The following is a 15,358-nucleotide window of genomic DNA, read 5'->3' as shown; positions in this document are numbered from 1 at the left end:
CACACCTAATTGCTGGAACTTTGAGCACAGTCAGTGATGTTCCAGGCACTCCATCTTACTTCTGATTCCTTTTCATCCTTTTTGTGAAGATTCCTTTGACATCTGACAAAAATTTTGTTCTTTTCTATTTCAAAATGTTTGCTAAAGAGAAACTCCTTGGGTGCTGGGTTGAAGCCAAGCACACGTTGGCATGCTTGGTGGTGATTTGGTGTTAGATAAGGCATTTTGAGAGAGAAGCGTTTAGAATGGCTTCTGAACTTTCTAGATTGGGGGAGACTGTGTAGGTGATAATTCTACTGAGCATGGTGAATGTGTCAATTTCCTGCCTTGTAGAATCTAGCTTCTATGCTGTGAGGAAGCACAGTAGCCCATGTGGAGAAGAACTGAGACCTTTGAGCCATAGGCCCAGCTAAACTTCCATGAACCAGAACCAATAGTCAGCTCTATGAGTGACCTCTCAGCCATCCTAGCAGGATGGCATATTATGCAATAAAAGGTATCCAGGACGGGATTGTTTTTAAAAGGTTTCTTTGTTTGTTCATCTAATATATTTTTTTTTTCCACAAGCATACATTCACTAAATTTGTAAGTAAATTTGTAAGTACTTTGAGGCAAGGACCTTGTCATGCTTCCATTAGTATTCCTAGAGTTCGCCCATGCTTACACCTAAAAGTTACTAAAACTATTCAAAGAATGAGTGAATGAGTATTTAACCTGCAATCAGAAGGAAAAAATAAATAGGGTGCTAAAAAATAAATAAAATAAATTAAGTCCTCGGTTAAAAAAAAAAATCCCCATTGAGCATCTACTTGCATATTAAGTATTGGTAGATCTCAAAAGCTGTGTATGTAGATCAGTAACCTTTGAAAAGAAATTTGAATTTAACAGCTTTTGCACTGTAAAGGTCGATAGTAAGCAGACTCCGAGAATAGTGTTTTACACAGATCTTCAGTCATTTTTGTTGATTTTATTCGATGTTAAACTGTTACTTGTACAATTTTACATATCTGTTTCCATAAAATCCAGACTTGATAGCTGTTGATGAAATTAAAATATACGAATACTGGCAGCTGACTTAAGAACGTTGATTAATCATCAGGGTTCCACACAAGATTTCTAGACAGTGGACAAAAAGGAAACCTGCTGCTCTTCTCATTAAAACTGGGTTCAGTTGTCTGGACTACCTCTTTCTTCAGGCACCTTGTCCCTTCGCCTGTCCCCCACCCTTTTACACAACTCCTAACCATACATAAACCTGGTTCACAATGCCCTATGGAAATGATGCTTTCAATGATGTTTTATTCGTACTTGAACTGTTAGTATTTGCCATGTGTCTGTACACGCTGTTTACTTTATTCCTAGAGTGAGAGCTCTTCTGGGTCATTGGTTAGGCATTTCTAAGTCTTGGTGCAAACACTCAACTGGGCAGCCTCCCTTGACTCTTCTGTCGATGTGGATTGAAGCACTCCTTCTCTTTTAAAGTCCATTAGATTCTTTAGGTCACAAACAAATATTTTGATAGTAATAAGCTATTGGTTATTGATTGTCTCCTGGGTACCAGGTATTGTTCCTTGCAGACATTAATTCTAATATTCCCAACAGATCTGCAAGATCAGCCATTACTCACTTTTTTTTTTTTTTTTTTTTTTGGCTGGGTAGAGTATACTTTATTGATGGTACATGACAAGGTAGGGCTCCCCAAGCCCCTCCCCTTCTTCAAGGGGTCTGAGATGGAAACGGTGGACGTTGGGAGATTTCTCAGTGTTTTGGGGGATAATTTGGGGCAGGAACTCCCCAGCCCCTGAGTGCCTCTCTTCCTCTTGCTCTCGCTGGGGCTGGTGGTCCAGGGGGCTCTTACTCCTTGGAGACCCTGTGGACCATAAGGTCCACCATCCAGTTGCTGTAGCCAAATTCATTGTCATACCAGGAAATGAGCTTGACAAAGTGGTTGTTGAGAGCAATGCCAGCCCTAGCATCGAAGGTGGAGGAGTGGGTATCACTGTTAAAGTCGCAGGAGACAACCTTGTCCTCAGTGTACCCCAGGATGCCCTTGAGGGGGCCGTTTGACACCTGCTTCACCACCTTCTTGATGTTGTCATATTTGGCAGCTTTCTCCAGGCGGCAGGTCAGACCCACGACAGACACGTTGGGGGTGGGGACACGGAAGGCCATGCCACTGAGCTTCCCGTTCAGCTCAGGGAAGACCTTGCCTACAGCCTTGGCAGCACCAGTGGAAGCAGGGATGATGTTCTGGGCAGCCCCTCGGCCGTTGCGCCACAGCTTCCCAGAGGGGCCGTCCATGGTCTTCTGGGTGGCAGTGATGGCATGGACAGTGGTCATGAGTCCCTCCACGATGCCTAAGTTTGTCATGGATGACCTTGGCCAGAGGAGCCGAGCAGTTAGTGGTGCAGGAGGCATTGCTCACAATCTTGAGGGAATTGTCATACTTCTCGTGGTTCACACCCATCACGAACATGGGGGCATCGGCAGAGGGAGCAGAGATGATGACCCTCTTGGCCCCGCCCTTCAAGTGAGCCCCAGCCTTCTCCATGGTGGTGAAGGACCCCAGTGGACTCCACAACATACTCAGCACCAGCATCACCCCATTTGATGTTGGCGGGATCTCGCTCCTGGAAGATGGAGATGGACTTTCCATTGATGACAAGCTTTCCGTTCTCAGCCTTGACTGTGCCATGGAATTTGCCATGGGTGGAATCATACTGGAACATGTAGACCATGTAGTTGAGGTCAATGAAGGGGTCACTGATGGCGACAATATCTACTTTGCCAGAGTTAAAAGCAGCCCTGGTGACCAGGCGCCCAATACGGCCAAATCCGTTCACTCCGACCTTCACCATTGTGTCTCAGGGACGCGGCTGGCACTGCACCAGAAGATACGGCTGTCTGTCGAACGGGGAGGAGCAGAGAGCCTACTCTCACTACTTTAACAGATAAGGAAATAAGAGACTTGTAGTCAACCAAGTGTCTACACGACTCTTCTTTCCAGTACGGATGGTGTTTCCCTTATGCTCCTTTAATAAATAGTTGAGTGTTAGTGGTGTTTCTCTTTTACATTTTTTACCAAATGGTACCAAGAATAATCTGTACCCAGGTTCCTGATCATATGTCTAACTTTTATAAAGAGCAGAGTGATCGTGAAAGTGATCTGATAAGAACTTTCTTTGCCTTTGAAAACATGCAAAACACGTCTTACAGTTTTAGCTGTGGTCTGTGGGTTTTGCATTTTTACTTGCTGGAGTATATAGATCATGTGGAGTAGATTTTTCAGAGCATTCAGGATAAGAATGATTACCACCATTTTGATACTCGTGTTTCATTCATAAAAAGTGGATCCTTCAGCACAGTGACAGAACTGGTCTTCTGTACTGAAAAAGGCAGTGTTCTTGACACTCATCTCCATTTAGATTGCGGTCTGTTGTGGAATTTATGAGAGGAGGAATAGAAACAGGTCAGAAGCGTCCTAAATCAAATCTGGTGAGCTCATTTGGGGCCATTTGGCCCTTGTTGAATGGGAATAGTGTTATAAGGCAGAGACGGTCCTCTTATATTCCATAAAGAAAATACTTTTGGTGGTTTTTTTTTTTTTCCCCTTTAGACACAGATACTTTAATCTGTGTGGGTAGATTACCCCTGTTCATCCTATCTAAACTCCCCTCCCCACTCCATCAGACTCCTCCACCCAGTTTTTGTCAGAGCACTGATATTTTATAGAGTTGCCATTTATTGTCTGTCTCATTCACTAGAATAAAAGCTTCAAGAGGGCAGGGGCTCTGTCTTGTTCATTGCTTTATCTCTAGTACCTGCCAGGTGATAGTCATTATGTATTTGATTAATGAATCATCATTTTTTTAATGCTTTTTCCTGCTTATAAAGGTATAATAATGTTTAAGAATGGTAGAATGAGATTTCACTAAATGAGATGTTGCTAATTGAATTTTTATCTTAATAGCAATGCCATATAAAACATTATAGGAAAAACAGTTAAAACTATCGGTTTTTAAAAAGTTGACCCAAATTAAGCACACGGTGGGTCTTAGTTATTTTCAGTGACAAGAAAATAGTTGACTGACTTCTGTCTCCCAGGTTCTCCGTGGAGGAGCCAGCCAGCGTCCTTTGACCCCAAATCAGAACCAGCAGGGACAGCAAACAGATCCGCTAGTGGCAGCTGCAGCAGTGAATTCTGCCCTTGCTTTTGGACAAGGACTGGCTGCAGGCATGCCAGGTGAGGCTGCATTGTTGTTTATAATATTGGAGGGAAAAATAGTCTGCTTGTTGGGGGAGATTGAGAGGAGAACAGGCAATGCTTTAAGCTTGTGTTGGCTTGTCATTATTTGGGCACTGGCAAGGATGACATACACTTGCCCTCACTTAGACCGTAGTTTGCTGATGAGAGCACCTAGTTGTTCTGAGCCCGTCTTCATCTTACATATATCTCCTCATGCATTGCTTAGAGTATGCTGTATTCCTTTGTGATGATCTGTTCTCTCCCTTAGGATTAGGGAGAATAGAAGGAGTGGGCAGGCTACTTAGCATCACTCCAGGGCCTTAGCCTTCATGCTGATGTCTCTGAACAGTATTATTAGGAAGTTCCTAGTGTTCCTTGATGGGGCGATCCCTCACGTTTCTAGGATTTCTCCAAAGCCAACAGGAGAGGTGCTTTATAGCTGCCTGCCCGTGATTAATATTTATCTTGAATATATGTTATTCTTGGCTCACTGTCACCTGGTCCTATTCTTTGCATGGGTTGGAAGTAATTTGTGCTTCTTCCTTTGAAACAGGTCCTTGTAAGACCTCAGCATAAATGTGTGGGTTCTTACTGATCGTGGAGTATAGCCCAGTTAATTGATCTATTTATGAATTCGCTGAGTAACTTTAACATGTATCATTTGTTATATTAGTTATTAAGCATTCAGGTTTTATTGGGAAGTCTCCTGTAATTTCTCCTATTATTCAGTAGGATTTGGAGATTCCATCTCATATGGTGATGTGAAAGATCTTATTATTTGAAGTGTGTCTAGGTTTTACCTGCTAACTTGCAGGATATTTGTGCTTAACACTGTTACGAGGTATGAAAGTACTGTAATTGTTGTAATCATTTGTACCCTCCATTACTTCTCTAGTCAAAAAACATAAAATATTGTCAGTGTATGATTTCTGGTGATAACCTTGGTTAGCACTTTGAAGAGCACAGGTGTTCCCTATCCCGCCGAGTTCCCTTTCTTTTATTTATTTTTTTAAAAGATTTTATTTATTTGTCAGAGAGAGAGAAAGCACAAGCAGGAGGAGTGGCAGGCAGAGGGAGAAGCAGGTTCCCCGCTGAGCAAGGAGCCCGATGCGGGGCTCAGTCCCAGGACCCTTGGGATCATGACCTGAACCGAAGGCAGACACTTAACCGACTGAGCCATCCGGGTGTCCCCTCGAGTTCCCTTTCTAACACTTAGTGGGTGGTAAATAATACTGCCCCCTGTTGTGCCAGATATCATGCTAGATCTGTCACAGTCATCCTTTAATTGTCACAGTAACTTTATGAGGCAGGTATTATTATCCTCATTGAAGAAATAGATGCTCAGAGATGCAGGGTCATATAGCTATCTAGGTGGTGAAGCCAGGAGAGACATCTACGTCTGTCTGTCCCCACAGCTGAGAGTCTGTGACTGTTGATAATATGCGACTACCCAGGAAACACTGTTAGTTTCATATATACTTGTATGTGGCTTAATATTCCCAGGTTACCCAGTTTTGGCTCCTGCTGCTTACTATGACCAAACGGGCGCCCTTGTGGTGAATGCAGGAGCGAGAAATGGTCTTGGAGCTCCTGTTCGGCTTGTAGCTCCTGCCCCAGTCATCATCAGTTCCTCGGCCGCGCAAGCAGGTGAGCTTCTGTCTTCGTGAACTCCTGTCAGCAGTCCAAAAGGGGCGATGGATGATGTTCTTACAATATGTTGAAATGTACTTTATTTGACAGTTCTCAATATAGCAATTCTGCCCTGTAATATTTCAAAGAGAAAATCAGAAGCAGCAAGTGACCTCGATAGATTCTGTTGACAGCCATGTACCAGCTGGTTAGCAGCAAGGACCTGCTCCACCGTGAACATAGGAAGTTGGATTACTCACACAAAATGGCACCGTTGGCAGAAGTCCAAGGCTAATTTCACAGAAATCCTTGACATTATTTTAAGATAATATTTGTTTTTTGTTTTTTTTTTTTTTGGCGGGGGTGTTTTTTGTGTTTCGGAGGGAGGTGGGATGGAGGGAGTACTGAGAAGTGGCAGAGCAATGTATTTTGATGGGGGGCAGAATAGGTTTTTGTTTTAAGCTTTATATCTTTGTGTATATATATATTAGGGATATAGATTAGGAACAATAGTGGGAACATCTAGAAGAGAGCAATATGTTCAGGAATTCGAGGGGCTTGTGTATATTGCCAACAGTGGTTCTGGAAAAGTCCTCAACATTGGTATTTGTGGAACTTGAGATTTTAGGAAGTAGTCGTATTTAAAATGGCTACATTTGACATCTGTACCTATTTTAAACGGCAGACTCTTTAAAGCTGCCACCGTAGTGAATTTGGCTTCCATGGTATTTTGACTTCAAATTGGAAGCAGAAGTAGAAAAGAGAAGCCTCAGATGGAGGGCTCAGAGGCAGATTCGTGTAGTTCTTTACAAAGCTCGTGTCTGCTTTGCGAAGCTGGGAGCGTGTGACGGCATTTCTGGAAGGCTGGGAGCGCGCGACAGCGTTTCTGGAAGGCTGGCGCCGAGGCCGGGGTGCGCGGCCGGCGCCTTTCCCGGCCCAATGCTTTGCTTTCTTCCTCGTAGCTGTTGCGGCGGCCGCAGCTTCAGCAAATGGAGCAGCCGGTGGTCTTGCTGGAACAACAAATGGACCATTTCGCCCTTTAGGAACCCAGCAGCCCCAGCCCCAGCCCCAGCAGCAGCCCAGTAACAGCCTGGCATCCAGCTCTTTCTATGGCAACAACTCTCTGAGCAGCAATTCACAGAGCAGCTCCCTCTTCTCCCAGGGCTCTGCCCAGCCTGCCAACACATCCTTGGGATTCGGAAGTAGCAGTTCTCTCGGCGCCACCCTGGGATCAGCCCTCGGAGGGTTTGGAACGGCAGGTAGAAATCCGACTTAAGTGCTGTTAAAACTGAATTTTTGTTGTTTTTGCAATCTTTGTGGAACACTGATGATGCATGGAACCCTGGACAGATAGCCCAGGCAGATCTGGACCGAGCCCCGTGGGAATTCGGCCGTCCCACAAAGCTTTGAGATGACGGACTGTTAAAATCAAGTTTTACAGTTGGGGCTGATTTCAGGTCTATGCTCATATTGCTGCTTATTTATACTCTCATGGTTGATTTGTTTCAGGGATCAGAAAACCAGGGGGGGCGGTTTTTGCAGGCACTGGGAAGAACGTGGAGGGAAGTGTAGAAATGTGAATGTTAAAAACTGAGGGAGGAGGACTGACCAAAGACGACAGGGTAGTGTACCCCTCAGTCTGCAGGCCTTACAGAGTCAGGAGTTTGCTCCAGTCTTTTGAGAAGAATTAAGGTGGATATTACGGAAAAGTGGGAAGAAGGACATTAGACCGAGATATTTTTAATGTTTTTTTGATGGGAGGATAAAGCAGGAAAGTAGTTAGGAAAACAGTGGGATAATTGCAGTGTTTGTAAAACAATGTGATCTCAGAACAGAAGGGCCTGTTTGAGAGAGAGAATCTTAGACTGGAATTGGGAGCTAGCAATAACTCTTGATTGATTGAACCCATTGAGAAAAGATAGGCTTTCACATGTAAGTCTTGCGTAGTGGGGAAATACCCCATTTACAAATCTTTTTTCTGTATTCCATTTTTCTACTAGAACCTTTGGGTTGATGAAAGGCATTCTTTCTAGCCCATTTTCTTTCACCTTTTCCATAGCTTATGTGGCCGTCCGAGCTTTTTACCCCATCCCCACCCCATAATATGTGACACCAAAGGAAGGTAAATTTAGCATTCGTGTGATGGTTTGAACAAAAGCTTCATGTTAACCTGAGCCATGTCCTCTTCATTACTTTACCTGCCCCTTAGAACTGCCACATGAACAGTTAGGCTGTCTCTGCTGACAAATTTGCGGTGGTAAGGAGTCTGGATCAAAGTGTTAGGACAGGTCACTGGGCTTGTTCTTCAAAGAACAGGCCTTTTCTTATCTGCATTGTTTTAATTCCATTTTAGTTGCAAACTCCAACACTGGCAGTGGCTCCCGCCGTGACTCCCTGACTGGCAGCAGTGACCTTTATAAGAGGACATCGAGCAGCTTGACCCCCATTGGACACAGTTTTTATAACGGCCTTAGCTTTTCCTCCTCTCCTGGACCCGTGGGCATGCCTCTCCCTAGTCAGGGACCAGGACATTCACAGACACCACCTCCTTCCCTCTCTTCACATGGATCCTCTTCAAGCTTAAACCTGGGTAAGAACCATTACTCTAACACCACCTTGAACTCTAGAAATCTCTTGCCACTGATGACATTACAAGTACTTTGCGTAAGCAAAGGACAATCCCTTTATCCCAGGAGTGTCCTGGGTGTTCTGTGCCTTCCTCAAGTGCCTCATGTTATTTAGGCTGTACCTAGAGAGCATAGCAGTTTTGGATTTATTCAAGTTTGGGTGCATCCCCTATATATTCACTTCAGCTTCAGTCTGAACATCTTGTTCTTTGGCTACACATGGGAGTCTTTCATTATAAATCCAGTACAGATTCATTTTCAGGAAAGCTGGAAAACACAGAGACATAGACAAAGAATGTGTTCATTTAGTGTCACCACCGAAATATCACAATTAATATTTTGCCTTATTTTTCAGGCTCCCTCCCCACCCCCATATACGCTTAATATCTTACTTTTCCACATAAAAACGTTTTATTTGAAAAAATTACCAGATTCTTAATTTTTTTTTTTTTTTTTTGGTATAAACTGCCTAGTATGCTAATGAGTATAGATGTGTATTTCTCAACTGTATGTTTAGGTTGTTGTTATGTATGGGGATTTTAAAAATGTTACCATCTAGATCCTAAAATGAGGAAGGAAAAGAGGATTGTAAATAGCAGGCCGTAAGGATGAGAAGAAACTTACATTAATACTTCGGGTGGCAAATTCCTAAGTCTTTCAAGAGGTGGAAGGTGGTGCATACTTCCTTTCCTCAGATACTGAGTTTGCGATTTGAAGTGCTGATTTATTTCTTAGATGAGGAAAGTTGAGGCGTTGAAGTAGAGTGACCATACAACTTATGGTGCAAGGTAGGACACATTTGAGAGTAGATGGGGGTACTGTTAACAATGAACTCTGTGATGACAGACCTAAGCTGTCCTAGGAAAAGTCATCATGTATGGCCACTTTCCCCAGAAGATTATGTTTGGTTTTTATTTTTAATCCTCTGTTTACTTATTTTTTTTAGAGCAGTTTTAGCTTCATAGCAGATTTGAGGGAAAGTACAGAGATTACTCCTGTACCCTCTGCCCAGTGCATGAGCAGATTTTTCTAGTAGCAACACCCCCAACCAGAGCGGTACCTTTTACAGTTGATGAACCGACACTGACACATAATTATCTTTCAGAGCTCATAGTTTACATGGGCTCTCTTCAGTTTTTAACCAGCAAGATTATAAGTGGCTAATGGGCTCCAAGATGAGGACTGACTAAATGCGAATAGTATGCTTTCATTTGGAAAGACAAAGAGTGGGAAGTGATTTATAAAAGTCAAAGAAGTCCTGAAGGGAATAGGATAATAGAGGTCTTATTCTAGGACCAAGAATGCTATGTCTGAGTTGGAGAGGTGGTTTTTAAGGCAAAAATATGTCCCTATGTTTGTACATACACATTTGTGTGAGTGTGTATGTATCCTGAAATCTCACGCGGTCAGAGCTGTCCTTGTGGAACTCATTGTCTCAGGTTATATATGGACGTTACTTTAGAGAAGTTGTCAGGCCATTCTAGATTGGTAAATCCATGGACAGATAAGGCAATGGGGGGTACATTGCACAACAGTGTTTCCTAGTGACAGAATGCTTGGCTTTAAAGACTGAGGGTTAATACAAATTGTAAGGGGTAAACGAAAGTCCCAGTTTAGTGTGTGGATGGAAGGAGCTAATACTTACTGAGTAGTTATTATCTGCTACTATTAATGGTTTTGAGTGCTGCACATATAACTCTGGCAGGTGTAGGTATTTTGCCCATGGTACAGAAGTGAGGAAATTGCCTGAAATATCTTGCCGAGGTCTTCTCATTATCTGAAGAGATTTAGCATCAGATGTGTTTGGCTCCAAAGCCCACACCATCATTGTATGTCCTGTCACGTGATATGCCCAGGGTATCTTTTAAACTGGTGCATTATCAAATCCAGAAGTCTTCCCTTTTAATTCCTTGATTTAAACATTTGAACTATGTCAGCTCATACTGATGTTCATAGTAAACCAACTAAATCTTGCAAACTTTTTTTGGGCGGGGGGTGGTCCAAGAGCCAGGTCGTAAATTTTTTAGGCTTGCAGGTCAGATGGTCTCTGTAGTAAGTATTCAGTTCTGCTGTGAAGTACAGAAGCGGTCACAGACAAAATGTAAATGGACGTGTAGCTATCATGCAGTCAAACTTTATTTCCAAAAATAGGTGACAGGCCAAATTTGTCCTGTGGGCTGTTTGTCAGCCCCTGAACTAGATGCTGTGGCTCTTGGGGTTTGAAAATGGAGGTGGAATCAGTACTTGCATGCATGGTACCTTTCCTCTTCCCAGTGGATCAACATGGTCATGAAGTATACTTCCTTCTTCATTCCTGTTTCCCCTGTGAAGGAGGAAATGACTGTTGGGGCAAGTGATTTCTCATTTTAATGACTCTTGCTGTCTGCCTGGTTTTCTTTCTGACATATCTTCTCTTTTAGAAACAATTGAGCTCATTTAAGCAATTTAGTTGCCTGTGTTTGCATGGGACTTCCATGGCTGCGGGTACTGTGAGAGTCAGACATGTCATTCCTCGGGAACCCTGTGTCTTGATCAGTAGAGCTTTGCCTTCGCTCAGTCTGTTTCCTTGACAGAAGGGTTCTTGGGTGCTTTAGTCTTAACCTAGAGAAAATAGAGGTATGGGAATTGGTTTCTAACAGTGTTTGTGTAGAGGTCCTGAAGCCATTTTTGGTGCAGGAAACTTAACATTCTTTGCCAGATATATATTGGGCCACACCTGATACGGTTTCTGCTGCTAATAATGCTGTGCTGCTGACCTCGGCCATTAGTTCTCAGACCAGGAGCCGTGCTGTGCGCGCATTTGTTGTGTTCAGTTCTCACGTAACTCTGTCCTACAGGGAAACTTAAACTCAGCATGGTCTGGTGCCTTTCGTAATAAGACACAGCTAGCAAGTATTCGAACGTACATACCAGCCTGTAGATCTCTCTCGTTTTCCCAGTGTGGATCTTTTCTCCATCATATGATTTTCATACTTCTTCCCCGAAGTCACACATGTGTTAGGGTACTCTCCAAAGGATCACTGACCTGCTTAGTTAGCTTAGTTTTTTTTCCCCCCTTATTATTTATTCAACAGTCACTTTTTGGTGTCTCATTATTTATTCAATAATCACTTGTTGGTGCCTGCGTCAGACTTTTAAATGTTTTCTCCATTAGCAGTTGTTTAAAGACCCAAATTCTTTTTTTTAAAGAAAAACTTTATTGAGTTATATTTTACATATAAAATTTACCCATTTCAGGCTTACAGTTCAGTGATTTTTAGTAACTTTCTGAATTGTACAACCATCACCATAAATCAGTTTTAGAATATTTTCATCCCCTCGGTAAGATTTCTCAAGACCAATTACAGTTAATCTGCATTCACACCTTTAGCCCCAGTCAGCCACTGATCTACTTTGTTTTTAAATTTGCATTTTCTGAACATTTCATATAAATGGAACCATACAATATGTGATCTCTTCTGTTTGGCTTCTTTCCCTTCTCATGGTGTCCCCCGTCCCCCCCAGCCCCACCCCCCACCGCATTTGCACGTTTTTGAGATTTCATTCATAATCTTCTATGTGTCAGTAGTTTGTTTCATGTTATTGCTGAATTGTCGTCTTCTTTATGGACATACCACATTTTGTCTAACCATTCACAGTTGAAGGATTTTTGTTGGTTATAGGTTTTGGCTATTAGAAATCATGCTGCTATGAACATTGCATCTAAGTCTTTACTGTGGGCACATTTTTTTATTTCTCTAGTAGTAGAATTGCTGAATTGTGTTTCAGTTTTATGTTAAACTTACTGAGAAAATGCCAAAGTGTTTTCCAAGTTGTTGCACCATTTTACATTCCCATCAGCAGTGAGGGCTCTAACTTCTCTGCATCTTTACCAGTGTTGTTCTTATTTAATACAGCTATTCTAGTGGGCTTGAAATGGTGTGTCATTGTGGTTTTAATTTCCATTTCCCTCATGACTAAGGATGTTGAACATCGTTTTCATGTGCTTATTAACTATTCATATATCTTTGGCGCAATGTCTGCTCATATTTTTTGCCCATTTTAAAATTTGGGTTGTTTGTCTTATTATTGAGTTGTAGGAGTTCTTTTTATATTCCTGGCTACAACTCCTTCATTAGATACCTGCTTTGCATGTATTTTCCTCTGTTTTTTTGCTTGTCTTTTCTTCCTGCCTGCCCTTTTTTTTTTTTTTTTTTTTTTTAGGTTTTTATTTATTTACTTGTCAGAGAGAGAGAGTGCCCGTGAGCACAAGCAGGAGGAATGGCAGGCAGTGAGAGAAGGAGGCTCCCCGCTGAGTGAGGGGCCCAGTACGGGACTCAATCCCAGGACCCTGGGATCATGACCTGAGCCAAAGGCAGATGCTTAACCGACTGAGCCACCCAGGCGTCCCGTCTTTTCATTTTTTAAAAGTATCTTTTGAAGTGCAGTAGTATTTAATTTTGATAAGGTCCAGTGTATCATGCTTTCTGGTATAGAAATCTTTGCCCAACTCAAGCTCTTAAAGATTTTTCCCATGTGTTTTGTCCTAAAAATTTTACTGTTTTAACTCTTATATTTAAATTTGTCATCCATTTTGAGTTAATTTTGTGTTATTGCCTGAGGTGGAAGTTCATCTTTTTAAGCGTGCACCATTTTCCCCAGCAAAGTAAATTTTCGGTGTACAGTTCCTACATGCCTTTTGTTAAATTTGTTCCTACCTGTCTTCTTTTCTCATGCTGTTATGAATGGAATTGTATCCTTGGTTTGGTTTTGGGTTGTTTGTTCCTTGCTTATAGAAATACAGTTGATTTTTGTGTATTGATCTTATATTCTGCAAATTCAGCATACTTACTTATTAGTCCCAATAGGTATGGGTAGATTCCTCAGGATATTCTGTATATAGGATCATGTCACTTGTGAATAAAGGGTTTTTCAGTCTGGATGCCTTTTATTTCATTTTCTTGTCTAATTGTCTAGAAGCTCCAGCACAGTGTTAAATACAATAGACAAGAGCACACATCCTTGCCTTGTTCCTGCTCTTGAGGATAAAGTATTACTCTTTTACTTTTAAAGTATGATCATTGTAGGTTTTTCATAGATGTCCTTTATCAGGCTCACTTCTATTCTAAGTTTAAGAGTTTTGCCATGAATGGGGTTTGGATTTTGTTCAGTGCTTTTTCTGTGTTTATTGATGATTGTGTGGTTTTTATCTTTTATTCTGTGAATATAGTATGTTATATTAATTATTTTTTGGTTGTTAATCCACCGTTGCGTTCCAGGGATAAACTCTGCTTGGTCCTCTTGGAGTCGGTTAATATTTTTGTTGAAGAGTTTTGCATCTATATTCATGAAGGATTCTGTCATTTTCCTTTCTTTGTCTGACGTGTTATCATGGTGACATTGACCTTATAGTGTAGGTTGGGAAATGTACCACCCCCCTCTGTTTTCTGGAAGAGTTTGTAGAGTATTGGTATTATTTCTTTAAACATTTGATAAAATTGAACGGTGAAATTATTCTCGCCTGGGTGTTTACTGATGGGAAGATTTTTAATTACTAGCTCAATTTCTATTTACATCTTATGGGGTCAGGTTTTCCATTTCTTCTTGAGTCAATTTAGGTAATTTGTGACTTTCTAGGAATTTGTTCTAAGTTGTCACATTTGTTGGCCTAGAGTGGAAATGTCTTAAATAAAATCTCCCACCCACTTTCTCAATCTCTCCCTTCCATCTCTCCCATACATAAATGTACATATGTGCATATGTGTGTTTAGTAATTTAAGTAAGTTTTGTATGACCCCGAGCAAGTCAGGTGTTGAAATAGTTTAAGTGTGTGTTACACTTCTGAATTAAAAAGTATTGCTTTTGTAATTATTAATATTACTATTGATAATATTATTAACAACTAGACTTCAGTCCCCGTTTGTGGCTTATATGTGGGTGAGATGAAGCCTTTAGGGTCTCACCTATACCTAAAACATTTGTCTCTAATAAGTACCTCAGCTAGAAAAAGTAAGGGATGTGGAGATGAGTCTCCCAAAGGTCTGATTCTTACTAGTTTTGTGTCTTGTCTCCCTGTAGATGTCTCCATTCCACACCCATCTCCTCCCCATTTCCTGAAATGCTTCTTTATGCTTCTGGTTTTCTCTGTAATCTCCAGATTGTGCCATTTTTAAACTCTTAAGCATCAAGAAGTAGCAGATGTAATATATTATAATGTGCATGGTTGACAACCCCCAGCCTTATCACGTGTCCTGGAAGAAGACTACTGTGCTTGTTAATTCCCACAGTGTTGAAATACAATAAAAATAAGCTCGAAAGTTCATAATCTGTCCAAGGCAAAAAAAATGTAAGCACTTAGTTTTGTATGATAGAATTCCTATCTTCTTAAAATTAATTCTTGCTGTTCTTATATGTACTTAGTCCTTTAAGAAAAGCAAAGTTCAAACACAAAATGGTTTTCTCTGTCCCTGCATGAACTGCAAGAGATGTTTCTAATTTATCGTTCAGTAACTTGTACTAATTTCGGATTATTTACTAGTCATGTATGTGCCTTTCCTACTTCTCCATTCTAAAAGGTAATGTAGTATTTTGTGATGCTCATCTGATTCTCTGAAAGTGACTTGTCATCTGTAAAATTAACCATGTGAAAATTAACTTATTTTGGACTCAGTAGTATGCCCTGATGACAACTCATTTGGGGCTTATTTTAATTTAGGGTTACCTGGCTGTGGTATTAGTATTAGGGAGGTAGACTGGGGAGAACTTCCTGTAAACATTGTGGTGAGCAGTGTTGCCTCTGCCTGTATTAAATAGTCAGATGTTGGGGACCTTGACAGTTTTTTCTTTAAAGGTGAAGAAGGCAGGATTTTTCCCCGTG

The 15,358-nt window shown here is 41.5% G+C and overlaps 1 protein-coding gene, 1 non-coding gene and 1 pseudogene across 14 annotated transcripts in view; 2 read left to right on the top strand and 1 right to left on the bottom strand.

Moving 5' to 3' along the window:
* Positions 1-15,358, top strand: part of PUM1 (pumilio RNA binding family member 1) — a 137,847-nt gene that overhangs the window by 97,266 nt on the left and 25,223 nt on the right. For 9 of the 13 annotated variants that reach the window (XM_027618160.1, XM_027619114.1, XM_027619034.1 and 6 more), the window contains 4 exons: positions 4,105-4,243; positions 5,750-5,893; positions 6,838-7,134; positions 8,229-8,465. In XM_027618160.1, coding sequence (XP_027473961.1) covers positions 4,105-4,243; positions 5,750-5,893; positions 6,838-7,134; positions 8,229-8,465 — 817 coding nt within the window. The remainder of the gene's footprint in view (positions 1-4,104; positions 4,244-5,749; positions 5,894-6,837; positions 7,135-8,228; positions 8,466-15,358) is intronic. The other 4 variants (XM_027618859.1, XM_027619203.1, XM_027618946.1 and 1 more) reach the window with 2 other exon arrangements.
* Positions 1,667-2,970, bottom strand: LOC113936216 (annotated as a pseudogene).
* Positions 4,359-4,436, top strand: LOC113917602. The gene has a single exon (XR_003518293.1). It is a non-coding gene; the product is annotated as a small nucleolar RNA SNORD103/SNORD85 (small nucleolar RNA).

This window comes from Zalophus californianus, chromosome 4 (assembly GCF_009762305.2).
Source record: "Zalophus californianus isolate mZalCal1 chromosome 4, mZalCal1.pri.v2, whole genome shotgun sequence".
Classification (NCBI taxonomy): domain Eukaryota; kingdom Metazoa; phylum Chordata; class Mammalia; order Carnivora; family Otariidae; genus Zalophus; species Zalophus californianus.
This window is presented reverse-complemented; position numbering and strand designations above follow the sequence as displayed.